This window comes from Artemia franciscana, chromosome 5, assembly GCF_032884065.1.
Source record: "Artemia franciscana chromosome 5, ASM3288406v1, whole genome shotgun sequence".
In the NCBI taxonomy this organism is placed as follows: Eukaryota; Metazoa; Arthropoda; class Branchiopoda; order Anostraca; family Artemiidae; genus Artemia; species Artemia franciscana.
Genome location: NC_088867.1, coordinates 42,995,287 through 43,010,390, shown reverse-complemented (window position 1 = coordinate 43,010,390; position 15,104 = coordinate 42,995,287). Strand labels below are relative to the sequence as shown.

The 15,104-nt window shown below is 35.0% G+C and overlaps 1 protein-coding gene across 2 annotated transcripts in view; it reads left to right on the top strand.

The window, feature by feature from the left end:
* LOC136027451 (uncharacterized) overlaps nucleotides 1-14,297 on the top strand; it is an 81,198-nt gene extending 66,901 nt beyond the window's left edge. For both annotated transcript variants that reach the window (XM_065704731.1, XM_065704732.1), the window contains exons 10-11: nucleotides 6,820-6,971; nucleotides 13,193-14,297. In XM_065704731.1, the coding sequence (XP_065560803.1) occupies nucleotides 6,820-6,909 (90 nt within the window). In that variant the 3' untranslated portion in view covers nucleotides 6,910-6,971; nucleotides 13,193-14,297. The remainder of the gene's footprint in view (nucleotides 1-6,819; nucleotides 6,972-13,192) is intronic.
* The last annotated feature ends 807 nt before the right edge of the window (nucleotides 14,298-15,104 follow it).

Below are 15,104 nucleotides of genomic sequence, written 5' to 3'. Positions count from 1 at the left end.
GCTGAAAGCTGATCAGCTCAAGATTTTGTTTCAGCCAGGGTGGATTTAAAATTTTGACGCCTCTAGGCCCAATCGTTTTTGCTGCTCCGTTTTTGCATGAACTTCGGGGAAATTCCAAAAACTTCGGGAATAGTGAAAGCTACAGGGCCTATTGGTAAATCCTGATCTGGTTTCACTGCAATTTTCATTTTATTTTCAATGTTGTAATAAGAAAAAAAGAAATATTTATAATATAGTTCCTTTTAGTAAAGCGCAAAATACAAAGTAGGTCTTATACTTTTACCGTTAGAGAAATGGGCAGTAACCATACTCTTGTTTGTAGTGAAAACACCATTCAGTAGAAGTACATGACCCTTACTCCCTGAAGACGACCTTGGTCTAACAACCAATCCTTAATCCGATTCTCTCTTGTCTTTGAATTTTGTTCTCCCGATTATTATAATAATTAAAAAGGTTCACTAATTTTGCAGAACTTTGTAGCCAGTTAAGTAAGAAAATGATAATTCTAATTAAGAGAACTGGTTATTTAAATAAGAGAATGATACTTTTACCGTTTGGGAAACGGGTCTTCTTGCAGTGAAGACACCATTCAGTTGAAGTACATAACCCCAATTCTATTGGAAAGAATTGGGGAAAAAAAACTTTCGGAAAGTTTTTTTTTTTAATTAGTTTTAGTTCGTTTTTTTGATTGCAAAAAGTTTCAAGTTTGTAAAAAAAAACTCCTCATTTCAAAACATGATTTTTTTTTCATCATCAGACTCATCAAAGTGTCAAAACTAGTATCAAAGTAACAATAAGCAACTTGGACAAGATAACACAAGATAAAACCACGTAAATCACTAAATCCAAGTATCAAAGTAAACAAAGAATCACATTAACAATAATTAAGCTCCTTAACTCACAGCCATTTCCCCGGAGCAGGGTTGGCAACTCCGGAAGCATAGTTACTTGGCCTTTGAACTATTTTGAACAAAATGGCTATCTCCAAATTTTGACCGCATGCTCTTTGGGAAAGTGGGGCGTGGGCTAGTTGACCAGTAATCACTTTTGACTCTTAAAAAAAAGCTAGGGGTTTCAATTTCCGATTGAATGAGCCCCCCTCAATAGTTAATACGACCACCCCTTCCATAGAACCTTATATTCTATTGATGGGCAATTTGCATAAATTACAATCCTTGTCCGGGGGGCTAGGGAAGATTTCTCAACCTATGTTATAGTAATTTGAATTTTGGACTATTTTAAACAAAGTGGCTATTTCAAAATTTTGATAAGATGCATTTGGGGAAGAAGGCACAAGGAGGGAGGCGGCCTTGTTACTTTTGATCACTTTCGATTCTTAATAACTGACAACTTACGTAATTCACAATTCTCGCCTCGAGTGTTCTGGAGAATTTCTCAGCCCTTAATTTATAGTAATTTAAATTTTGAACTATTTTGGATAAAATGGCTGTCTCAAATTTTTTATCGGATGTATTTGGGGAAAAGGCGTGAGAGGGGGGGGGGGGGGTAGATACCCTCCGATCACTTTTGATAACTCTTAAAAAGGTAACTAGAACTTTCGATTTTCAATCAAAAAAGCAATCTCTGAAGTTTATACGACCGGGATCTTGGGGGATGTGTCGAACCCTGGAGTTTTTGTTATTTGATCTTTAAACTATTTTGAACAAAATAGCTATCTCAAAATTTTGATTGGATGCATTTGGGGGGAAAGGACCTTGGGGGGGGGGTAGTTGCCCTCTGACCACTTTTGACTCTTGAAAAGGGCACTAGAAATTCTGATTCACAATCGAATAAGCCCCCTCCGAAGTTTATACGACCATCCCTTCTATAAAAACCTTATATGCCCCCAGGGCAGACTTTACAACACTTGCCCCGGATTCTAGCAAAGGGGGGGCTGTTTTATCCCTGGAGATTTTGTTATATTATCTTTGGTCTATTTTAAACAAAATGGCTGTATGAACAAGAGCTAAGAGCTCATATGGCACTTGTGACGAGGTCGGAAGAGCCAAGGGCTCAAATGGCATGAGCTCTGGGAAAATTCTAAGAATCAATAGATTGATTTAAAAAGAAAATCAGAGGCTTAATGCCGGTCGGAAACTAAAATAAGAGCTCTGAGACACGAGGTCCTTCTAAATATCAAAATTCATTAAGATCAGATCGCCCATTAGTAAGTTAAAAATACCTCATTTTTTCTAGTTTTCCCTCTCCTTTCAGCCCCCCAGATGGTCGAATCGGGTAAAACAACTTTTTCGAGTCAATTTGTGCAGGTCCTTGACACGCCTACCAATTTTCATCGTCATAGCATATCCAGAACCACCAAATTCGCCAAAGCACTGGACCCCCTTAACTCCCTCAAAGAGATCGTATCCTAAAGAGCATGTATCTACGACATTTGCTTGTTCTACCAACCAAGTTTCATCCCGATCTCTTCACTCTAAGCGTTTTCCAAGATTTCTGGTTTCCCCCTTCAACTTCCCCCAATGTCACCAGATCTGGTCGAGATTTAAAATAAGAGCTCTGAAACATGAGTTCCTTCTAAATATCAAATTTCACTAAGATCTGGTCACCCGTTCTTAAGTTAAAAATACCTCAATTTTTCTATTTTTCCGAATTAACACCCCCCAACTCCCCGAAAAAGAGCGGATCCGTTCCAATTATGTCAATCATGTATCTAGAACTTGTGCTTATTCTTCCCATGAAGTGTCATCCCAATCTCTCCACTCCAAGCGTTTTCCAAGATTTCCGGTTTCCAAGATTTCTGTTTCCCCCTATGTCCCCGGATCTGACTCAAATTGAAAGTGGAGCATCTGAGACATAATCTCTTTCTATATATCAAGTTTCATTAAGATTCGATTACCCATTCGTAAGGCAAAGATACCTCAATTTTCACGTTCCCTCCCCCCTCAAACTCCCCCCAGTGTCACTGGATCTGGTCGGGATTCAAAATGAGAGCTCTAAAGCACAAGATCCTTCTAAATATCAAATTACGTTAAGGTCTGATTGCCGGTTCGTAAGTTACAAATACCTCATTTTTTATAATTTTTCCGAATTTCCCCCTCAAACTCCCTATCTAAATATGAAATTTCATTAAGATCCGATCACTCCTTCGTAAGTTAAAAATACCTCATTTTTTCTAATTTTTCAGAATTAACCCTCCCCCAACTGCCCCAAAGAGAGCGGGTCCGTTCCGGTTATGTCAATCACGTATCTAGGACTTTTGCTTAGTTTTTCCACCAAGTTTCATCCCGATCTCTCCACTCTAAGCGTTTTCCAAGAGTTTAGGTTTCCCCCTCCAACTTCCCCCAATGTCCCCGGGTCCGATTGGGATTGAAAGAAGAGCTCGAGACATGATATCCCTCTAAATATCAAATTTCATTAAAATCCGATCACCTGTTCGTAAGTTAAAAATACCTAATTTTTCTACTTTTTTTCCGAATTAACCATCCCCCCACCCCAAATGGTAGAATCGGAGAAACGACTATTTCTAATTGAATATGGTCTGGTCCCTGATATGCCTGCCAAATTACATCATCCTATCTTGTCTGCAAGTGCCTAAACTAGCAAAACCGGGACAGACAGACAGATAGAATTTGCGATCGCTATATGGCACTTGGTCAATATCAAGTGCCATAAAAACAGACATACAGACACCTGAAAGCTTTCCCTATGATGTAACAGACAGGTGTACTGTACACGTGTGCTATAGTATTGCCTAGGTGCGCGTAATAACGTCTTGAGGGACTAGTAGCTCCATTTATACAGCCGCTAACTGTCCAATTAAAATCATTATAGCGATACTACTTATGTCTCAATAGAAATCAATTCCAACAGTCACTACCCCCCCCCCCCCCCTTAAAACTCCCTTTTGTATTTATCTGATAGTAAAGAAGTTTCAAAATAAAAATATACTTTTTTAGGTTTCGGGCACACTCCCACCCCCCAGCTACATAAAGATCCACTGGCATTCCTCCATAGTAAATTATGCGCAATTATACATCATTGCGTGTAATTTTATTAATCCTCGAATGAACCAACTTAGTTAATTGAAGCTTTAAAATGAATATCCATATTTACTGTTCGATCTGCATGGACTACGTGCATCTTTAGAAACTTATGTACCACCGTGTGGGATTACTTTCTCACAAGCTGAGAAGTTCATTAGGTAATTTTTCGTTGTTTTTAAATCAATCGACTATCTGGTAATTTTAATCGATGGTATTTTGTCTCTTTTTTGGACAAAATGGATGTTTTTTGGCACAGATTGGAAGAAATGTAACTCTACTGTGCCATTTAATAAAGGCAATAGAAGTCCTAATTTCCGTATAAGTTATCTGTTCGCCAAATTTTCTGGGGTCATTGGTTGGATACTTCTTGAAAAAAATCCCAAATTTTCCTTTTTCGTAGATAGAGGTTTAAAATCTCTGTAACAGGATCCTCTGATATGCTAAATTGAATTGGATAATTTTCATAAAATCAAACGCCCTTTTGGAGTGTTTTGTCGCTTTTTCAAATTCCAGCCCAATTTTCTTTGGTTCGTAACTTATGATGGGTAACTTTATGCTTAATGAATGTTGCATGTTTTGGATTACCATAAAAAGCCGATTCTTTTAACGTGTTGTTGTAGTCAATTGTTATTGTCATTACGTTGTCATCATAGTTCTTTTTAAAGTATTAATTGTTATAAGTAGGTGTCGCCTCTTACGTACAGTGTGTTTCCACTAACTGTTAAGTTTTACCGTTATTTATATATTTTATTTCGTTTATTTACAAGACAGGTGCTCTGACTAGTTTGAACATAACCCTTTTAAATAGTGCGTGTCACGCATTTTAAACAGTGCGTGTATCAATAATTCAAATGCAGAGTTTCTAATTTACGCAAAGTTGAGTTTCAAATATGAATGACATATTAGTATATTAAACTAGCTAAAGAGCCTGTTGGGATACAGGCATTTAAAAGAACGAAATCGTAGCATATATTCTTTTCTATGGACTGGAAAGAAAAAACCTTCCCAGAAAATTAGGAGTTTCTTATCCCCCCCTTAAAAAAGGAACACTTCCTGAAATTATATTTGAACTGCAAAACCCAAATTTTATTTGACTTTATGCAACTCCTGCTTGCCTTCGGTCCTTAAGTATTAAAAAGAAAAACATTTATACCCTCTCTGATGCTCGGTAACCAACTGACACTGGTTGTAAAATAACTATGGGGAAATACGCGCTTCGGGTCGCGTCAAGTGATTATCCTGATTAAATAAAGATACCCTCCAAGTCCCATTCGACATCCAAATAGCGCCAGGTACTCCCAGTTGGATCGGACAGCTCATGCGTATGCTGACTACAACCAGGGCCCGGATTGTACTATTTTTGCACAAAAGTCTCAGGACTGGCCCCGCCTTGTGCGGCTAAAACTTTGTGCCCACTTATTTTTAACTCAAGTGCCATTTAGATTTATAAATCATTGATTATTTTGTAGACGTGCAACAGAAATACTCTACCCGAGTGAGTCATAATTTCTTATAATTGGGTGACGCCGAACAAATATCAGTCAAAAAAATTACTAATCATTAATTATGATCATGGAGTGGAAAACACCCTAAGTGATTGTTTTCTGATTAGTGATTAACTTGTTGCTATGGACCAAAGAGTATGGTTAACTTTCACGAGTGGGAACTAGAGCCAGTTTCCACAAAAAATTACTGACGCCATCTAGCCTTTGGCGTTTCTTAGCATTTTTCGCAAGCTTTGTAACTGTGTTTTCTTCAGAAACAGAGCTTAGACACTAATTACTGTACTAATTTTGTCAACTACACTAGTCACACCAATTTTGCCTTATTATACACTAAAAATTCCAGAAAGAGCCCAATGCTAGACATTGTTGGTGCTGTTTTTTTGTCAACACTAGATCCAGTTCCCAATCTTGAAGTTGAGAAGACTAATCGCGAAGACAAGTTTATGAGAAATCTGGTTAAAATTAAAAAACAAAGTTGAGATTTTTGGGTTTTGTTTTATTTTTTAAACATTGATAAAACAAAGTATAGTGCTTCTCTTGGCCTAATAGAAAGATATAATCACTTCCCTTAAAAAAAAGAACCACATCTTAATATTCAGAAAATTTTGGCTAAAAATTTAATAAATCGGAAAAAAAAATTCAAAAACTGGCTGTTAAGTGTTTTACTTTGCTAACAAGCCAAAACGCCTTAAACTTTAAAATTTCCCTGAAAAGTGGCTCGATTTGCATACAAAAGTGCACATATTTAGAGAAAGCTAAGCTACTTATATATTAGAATGCCTGTCCAAAAATACATGTCCAATACAACAACGTGACAACGTGAACACACACATACATAACATAATACATGCATAACAACGTGAACAATACTTCACAAGAGATGTTGAAGATGTTAGAAGCTTATTACTGTACTAATTTTGTCAATTGCACTAATCACACCAGTTTTGCCTCATTGTACACTAAAAATACTAGAAAGCGCCAAACGCTGGATGGCACTTTTTTTTATTGACACTAGCTCCAGTTCCCAATCTTCTAAGCTACCCATTCTCTTTTATACGGACACCTAACCCTCGTCATGATTTGAATTTTTCCTCCTGCCAGGAGTATTTCTTATAAGTGGATCATTTTTAGACAAGCGGCTATGATTGGACAGCCTTTGAAAATTTTGAAGGCTATGATTGGCTATCCAATTTAAGCTCTGCTGCTGACAGGGTGAATGATGTCAATCAGGACGAGGCTTTACCAATCATATAAAGGAAGGTGGTAAGCTTCAATAGTTGTTAGTATTAGAAATGAATGTTTTCTTGCAGATATGCTACTTTGAAGAAGGAAGCTATCTCCTTCAGCGATGTAGAAACGTTTCCGAAGTACTTTCTTTCGACTACACTGAAGAAAAATGAGAAGAAATAGAAATGAGTGACCGTGTTCCATATAGGATGTCTTTCAGAATAGGAATCATTTGGTACTGTATGAATTCCAAGATAAATAATATTGAGGAAATATGGAAACTGCGTCAAAAAAAAAAAGCTCATGAATCGCTAATTATTCTTTGCTTGTCTTTTCACTTTCACTTTTTTCAACGGGCCGGAATTTTTTTTTCTCTCTCTCTTTTTGTATAATCAAACCAACTTAATGTTTGATCAAATCTTGTTTTCTTTAATCAAATCTTGTTTTCTCTTTTTTAATCAAACCACCTTGTTTTATTGCCTCTGGCTCTGTCAAACCGATGAATTACCTATTTTAAATTACTAAACGTTCTTTTTGCGATTGTCTTGACTCAAACCATAATATGCACCCTCTTATCTCACTGGTAGATACCTTCAAGTTAAAAATTCTCAAAACATATAGTCTTTTTTGCATTGAATTCAGCCTTGAACAACTGGCCACCCGTTAGCGCTTTTTTTTTGGATATTTGACATCTTCAGTTTAACCGAAATAATTCTAGAATGGGACATCACGTTCCATGGTGTTAGAAAGATTAACCCGAGTAAATCTCGTTGTGTTAGAAAGTTTAACCCAAATAATGTTAGAACTGGACATGACGGTGCATTGTGTTAGAAAGATTAACCCAATAGTTTTAGAACTCGTTGTACTGTGTTCGACTCATAGACTATCAACCGTTCCTAAAATCAATTTATTTCTAGCTTTTAGAAAGTTCTTGCAAAATCATAAACAAAGTTAAACATCACTGTTTCGAATACTAATTGGCCACCATTGCGTAATGATCATCAGTAGACAGGTTATGACGTATATACAAAACCGTTAGGATCCGTATACAAACGTATACTAACAATGCGTATACGTATTATACAATACAATGCGTATTGCGTATACGTATGCTAACGGATCTTTAGTAGGATGCTATTCATTAGTTTCTGTTCTTGCACAATTTCGGGAAAAACAGTTTTGGTATGGCAATAGCGTAATGGCCATCATAGTTTAATAGCCATCAGTAAGTAAATAGGCCATCGTAGCTTAATGACCATCAATAAATAGGCCATCATAGTATAAAGAACATCAGTAAATTGGTCATCATAGCGTAGTGGCCATCAGATTCTGTTCTTGAATAATCTCGGGGAAAATCAGTTTTGCTACTTTTTTTTAAAATTCGGTATTGAAATATGAGTTCTTAAGCCGAACTGGCCAGCCATGACAACAAACAACAAAGAGAGATAAAACTCAACAAAAAAAAAGACATCAAACGAGACTGCGGCCAGTTGAGAGAAAAGAGATAAAAGACTAAAACAACGCGGATATTTTGCCTTTATGTAAACTAGGCGTCCTCGGCACAAGATAAAAAGAAAAAAAAGAGTAAACTAAAAACAAATAAAACCACCACCAATAATAATAAATACAATTGTCGCTACTAGTCCACGTAGGGAAAAGAAGCTATTAGAGTTAGTTCAATGAGAACATCAAAGCAACGGAGGAAACATTTTAAAAATTGAAACCAAGTTAACTATCCTGTTGCGGAATAATACTCTTGTTAGCTAATATTGAAGCAACTCTTTTTGATCCCGTAGGTAATTTTATCCCCTGGTGATTATATAAAATATTAATTCCCTTATTGACTATTTGTTCATTTTCCAAAAGACAATCATAAATTGGGTCAATATTTAAATTCCCCGTGTCCCTATTTATTGAAAGATTAGCAAGTATATTTTTTTTTATTTCTGTTGCCCCCCTCGCCCACTGAAAAAAACAACTATCATTAGAAATATCATCAAATTGTATAAAATGTTCAGGATGAAAGAATGTATGTTCAGCCAGAGCCGAAAAAAAGCTTCAGTAGGCTTTCTTAATTTTAAGGGTTTTTCTACTGAGTTGCGATGCTCAATAAATCTTTCAATAAATTGTTGGTGAGTTCTACCAATATAAAACTATTTAGATGTTTAAGGAAAAGGTCTAAGGACTCTAAATTGTGTTTCCAAATGCAAACCACATCATCCATGAATCTGCCCCAGAAATAAGGGGAGAGTCTAAAACTGTGTATAGAGCAGTTTTCAATAGGATCCACGAAGAGATTTGCCAACAAAGGAGAGAGAGATACCCCAATAGCCAAACCAAACACCTGCTTGTAAAATTCACCTCTGAAACCAAAATAAAGAGAATAGCCGTTTGCAAGGATAACCAACTTCATAACGACTTTAATCTCCAAACTACCCATGGTCACATCTTGTATCAAATCAAGGTGCTTTTGTAATTTGATCCTTGATATATCTTCGCACTTTTTGACATTACAATTCGAACACATGGAAACCACATCAAAACTACAGAGAATTGAACTCTCTACTGACCGCAGTCTCGTTTGTTGTTTTTTTAGTTTTATCCCTCTTTGTCGTTTGTTGTATTGGAGATTTCTCTCTCCCTCCCCCTCCTACCCCGTCCCACTTGCTTCGTATGTGTAGACAAACATAAATAGGTGGAAAAATGCATAGTAATTCTGAAAGTACTCGTACGCACTTACAAAAATGTATGGCTTGTTTCTCTTTGCTTAGTTTTGCCTTTTAAATCTGTGCGATGTGCAACAATATTCTCCGATTTCTGTTTATTTTCTGAATTTTACAAAAATCAATACACGCAAACGCAACGCGTAAATGCATAAACCAAAAAACAATAGCAAAATCAGTATTAAGCTAATCAATTTACTATATATATCACTTTTTTACCCATTGTACTTTTGGTCACTTTTACCCATTGTAGGGAAAAGGTTCCCTCTTATCATTTCTTCCTTGGCCGCATGTGTCTTTGCTACCAGAAATGTAAGACGTAAAAAAAAGCTAGAAGCTTGATAAGAAAGAAGTCAAACAGAAATAATGTATTAACAGAAAACACAGAAGTTTGAAACACAGTAGGTCAAAACACTAAAGCAATACGGCTTGTTTCAAAAATAACAACCATTTCAACCAATCCATGTTTATTATATATTTCTTTTGGATGCTTAGTGCTCATATCGGAAGAAAATAAAGTATTAAAATATTAAATAAAGTATAAATATAAAGTATTAAATTTTCATTTTCCTCTCTTCTTTCGTATTGTTTTATTTGCATATGTACTGGGGTTGTAAGCCCAAACAAGCTTTGCTTCGGGCCATTTGCTTGTTTTGTTTTATTTATTTTTATTAATGAACCCATCTTTCTCTCTCTCTCTCTCTCTCGAATAACATAATAATAAATTTTAATAAGTAATATTTATTTCAAATTAATAGTTAACTAATGAACTAACGTATGAACAAATTTTTAAACCAAAGGAGATAGAGCAAGAGGTGTGATACGCTTTATTTTGTCTATTAATCATCTAATCTTAAGGAAGGGTAGCCCATTGCTTATAAGCCTGGGAGGTAGTTCTGTGGGTGATCAAGATCCTGCCACCAATATCCATTAACAATACCCAATCCGGTAAGAAATATTTTATACCTAATGATGGAAGTAAATAGCGACGACGTTTTTGTTTGACCTAATGATGGATTCTAATAGGAGGCAAGTTTTGCTCTGGCAGCCGAAATTTAATCCGGCTGCCGGTAAATCTGGTAAAAGACTACTGTCTCCTCATGTATACGGAAAAAATGAAAGGGAGAAGGAGGGAAAAAGTGAGAGAGAGTAAGATGAAAAGGGGAAGTGCAATAAAATAAGGCACATACTAGATAATTTGAATTAGAGGGAGGTGGTGTGCGATTGATCTAAGAAAATATAGTTTGTATTTTCATGGCAATAAAACATAGACAGCTTTTCTCGTCTTTATCCCGTAAATAATGTTAAAATCAAAATCCACTGACGAAGTTTCAAAATGTTCCCTCTTGAGGAGCAGTTAAAATAATAGTTTATAAAGTCTATCTAACGATATTTCTATTTTGAGAAATATTTTCTTACAAAATTATCTTAGAAATTATCAAAAGATGTAACAATACGATGCGTGTTGCATACATTACGATATTGTAATTGTCATTTCTAATGTGCAATGCTTGACTTGATGAATATTTAGTTCGCTGCTATTTCAGACCAGATGCGAGAAGTTTGGTTTTCAGTCAACATTTTAAAATAATTTCAAATTTAAAAGTTTAATTTAAAAATTTTTAGATTAAATAAATAAATCAATTAATTAAAGCTTGATAAAATTTAAAGAATTAAGTTTAATATAAAGTTAAATTAAATTCAAATTGTCGCAATAGGACTCCCACAGCAAAGTGCAAGGATCTGTCTTGAGGGGATTCGAAACTTTAAAGGATATGCGTATCTCGTCCACCATAATTTTTTTTAGTTTGTGAGACCAAACTATCTAGAACTAATTGAGCAGTGTTAACATAACATATAGAGGTTGAATAGTCCGAATAAACAACAAAAACAAAAATCAACACCTACTTTCCCAAAAATCTTAGAAATATTATTAAAATCCCCCTATTGTGTGGTTGAGATAGAGACTAAATCTACGTTGTATGTGTAACGTGAGGTGTTGTGGCAACCTTTGTTTGGCTTCGCCGAGTAAAGTGTTGCGAGAGCAACACTTCGGTTTTGTTTCCTCGCTTCGATCAAACGCTGAAGTTGTTAATCTATAGGGATCTTAAAATAAATATAAGATACACCAACTAGCAAAAGTTGCAAACCCCTCATTGCAACCAGCAAAAGTTGCAAACCCTTCATCGCTGAAGATGATTGTAGCCTAACAGCTGATTATTGCTCATAAGTCCCCTTCATATCTTATCACTGGAACCAAATTGGTCTTATCATCAAATACACCGGAAACAAATAATAGGTACACCAACAAGCAAAAGTTGCGAATCCCTCATTGCCGAAGATGATTATGAGCTAACAGCCGATTGTTGCTTAAAACTCCCCTATATGTCTCACAATTGGTATCGGCCTATTTTTGGTTTCAATGTGTACCGTACTACTGAAGTTGTCAACGCCTTTAAACTTTCAAACTGGTACATCTCATGAAGGAATTTTTCTACCAAAAATAGATGACAAATACTTTAATCAGCTCAGCAAGAGCTATCGACTGCCGTCGAAAAAAAATCTATATGTCTTAGTTCAAAACTTGACTTTTTTGCCGTAGGCCAAGTTTCAAACTTCATCACTTAGAAAGGAGCGAAGGATAAAGTCTAATTTCTTTAGCAATGAGAGAATTTTTAAAGTTTAAGAGGCACATCTGATACCATTTCTGTATTGGCCTATTTTGGTTTCAGTGTGTAACTTACTACTGAAGTTGTCAACCCCTTTAAACTTTCAAACTGGTATATATCATGAAGGGATTTTTCTACCAAAACCGGATGAAATATATTTAAGTTTAAGAGACACACCTGATACCATTTCTCTACCGTAATCCCAGGTGCGAAAAACCGAATGATAAACACAGTTCAAATCACGAACAGAAACGGGTAGAAACAATACATGGCAGCACTTTCGGACCTGTGGGAAAATGCCACTTTTTTGCTTCTGTAATTTTTTCCATTTATCACTCAAAGAAGATATATTGGCTTTGAGGCCGGTTAACTGCCGCATATATTTAACACTTACAGATGTTAGTCCATCTTCAATTAGAAACTGGTGCCTGCCTGCTTGCCTGCTAGAACGGAGCTTTCCACTTGAAAGCAGAAGCATGACTTGATGAAACGACAGCTTGACTGCATAACTGCAGATAGTTATATCTGACATAGGCTATAAAACTCCACTTCACTTCACCCACTATAGGCTCTGGCTCAAGGACAAGGAAAAACCATCCTTTTTGGCCCCAGGCTTTCCAAAATGCAAAGTCATACAAAGTAAAGTCATAAGAAAAAGGGAAAGTATAAAGAGTATAAAGACTATTAGTATAAGAGAGTATAAAGAGTATAAAGAGTATAAGAGTATAAAAAGTATAAAGACTATTCATTCTGGTCATTGATTTTCTTGAAATTTCTTAGATCTTTGTTTTGTTTGAGTATGTTTTCTCTGTTTCAATCTTTAGTTGATAGCGGCTCAAAGGTTGGAATCAAAATATCCATATTTCCTTCGTTTCGTTTCAAAATTTTCTTTATTTCCTTTATTTTTATAATTGTCTTTCTGTATAATCCATGAAATTTTAGTGCTACAATAAAATTAATTGATGTGATCTCTAAAATGCTATTTTGTGGTGCTTCTTTGTGAATCTATCGCCTATCATTTGAATACGATATAGTATACTATAATAAATTATGTTTTTTTTCAGGTGATTTGGTGAATGAATATGACATGAATACAGAAAAATTCACGTATGCTTCTGTTGCTTTATTTTGTTTTCAATTTGTTGGGGCCTTATTTTGGATTTTTACCAAACACCTTTTGCTTTCTCTGAATTTTTAAGGTAGACCTAATTATTTACAATTTTGCATATTTTTAAAATTGAACTCGGTGAAATTATGGTTAATACTTTAATTCGATTTGTTTATCTGTTCTTCCTTTTAGCTGTGCTCTACTAGTCGATGTCTGTTTAGACTTTTTGCTTTTTTTTTATATTCTCATTTCTTCATATTGTGTTTGGTTCATTCGTGTTTTCATATTTTGTATGTTTTTATTCTTGTTTCTTTCTTTATCTCTTTTGTTATGTAGTTCGTCCTATGTTTGATTTTCAGAAATTACCCGAAATTGTAAGGCTATCGGGTCGTGATTTCATTAATGAGGTCGGCTAAAAAGGCATCGATTTTTTCCCTTTGAGAACGAAAGATTAGGTGGGTTTTTTCTTCCCTACTTTGTTGAAAACAAATCAGGACTTAATCACAAAAAAAAAATGAAAAAAAAATGTATAAAAGTTTGAACTGTAGCACAACTGATTATCATGAAAGTAAAATCACAAAAAGTAATCCAACGTCATTAATAATTCTAAAATTTATGGTTTTTTTTCAGTCTCAATCTGAAGTTCATCAGCATTTTCATGATTTACGTTTATACTTCAATTTTTTGATGCTTATGTTCCAAATATGGCAGTCCTTCTTTTTTTTCTTTTTTGCGTAAAATGCACTTGTACTCCTTCCAAAAATATTTTGAAAAAAAATGGCATAAGGTTTTCCTCTCCAAGAAGTGTGAAAAATACTAATTCGAATATTTAAATGATGCCTAAAATACTTTTCTCATAGTTGATTGCCCTCTTTGATGTCCTCGATGGCCCTCTACTTCTAGTTGATGAGAGCTATTGGAATCTAAAAACAACGCAATATGAACCGTCAACTAATTCGGAAAAAAATTATCAACTATTTCGCAAAGAAATTGTCAACTAATTCGCAACAAATTATTAACTAATTGAAAAAAGTATTAACTAAAAAAAAGTATTAACTAATTCACAAAAAATTATCAACTAATTCGCAAAAAAATATCAAATAATTCGCAAAAAATTATCAACTAATTCGCAAAAAATATCAACTAATTCGCAAAAAAATATCAAATAATTCGCAAAAAAAAGGCAAGAATCTTGTTGACCCTTTATTTTGCCTCTGCAATACCTTTTTTCTTATATTAGTGAATATTTTTAAAGGTAAACATTAAAATTTCTGCATCTAACATCAAATAATAAACTTTTAATACAATACGTAAAAGCATTTTTACAGAAAACTACATCTACTGAAGTCCATTGGCTCTGAAGCTTGTCTTAAGTTCTGAAACTGTTGTCACTTCCCTACATCATATAGATTGCACCGCACGTGCTTGCTTACCCCAAATAATTATTGTCCCTGTGTGCTCTCTACTGTAATAGTATGAAATCGTAGAATGCGACCGTTGGTCTAGAGAACATAAAGACATATGATGTTGCGAAATATATAACCTTAATAGAAAACAGACATTGTCATCTATGTTTTGCATACCCTAGGTATAATTGGAACATACCTTTTATACATATAGAGTCATAGAATTGATTTTTTACTTGGCTTCAGAGAATATTTTCAAGTGTCATGGAATTCTAGAATGAAAAAAAAATGTATTAGTTTTCTGAATTTTTGTCGCAATATTTTCATGCAAATGATATTCGGCTTGTTTATAGGTGGTATACAATTTTCATGATATGAAAATTTCTCCCGCTTTTTAGGATACTCTTCCAAGCTCAGCCCAAGCTATTTAATCTGCACTATCAAAGGCGTATTCAGGGTTTT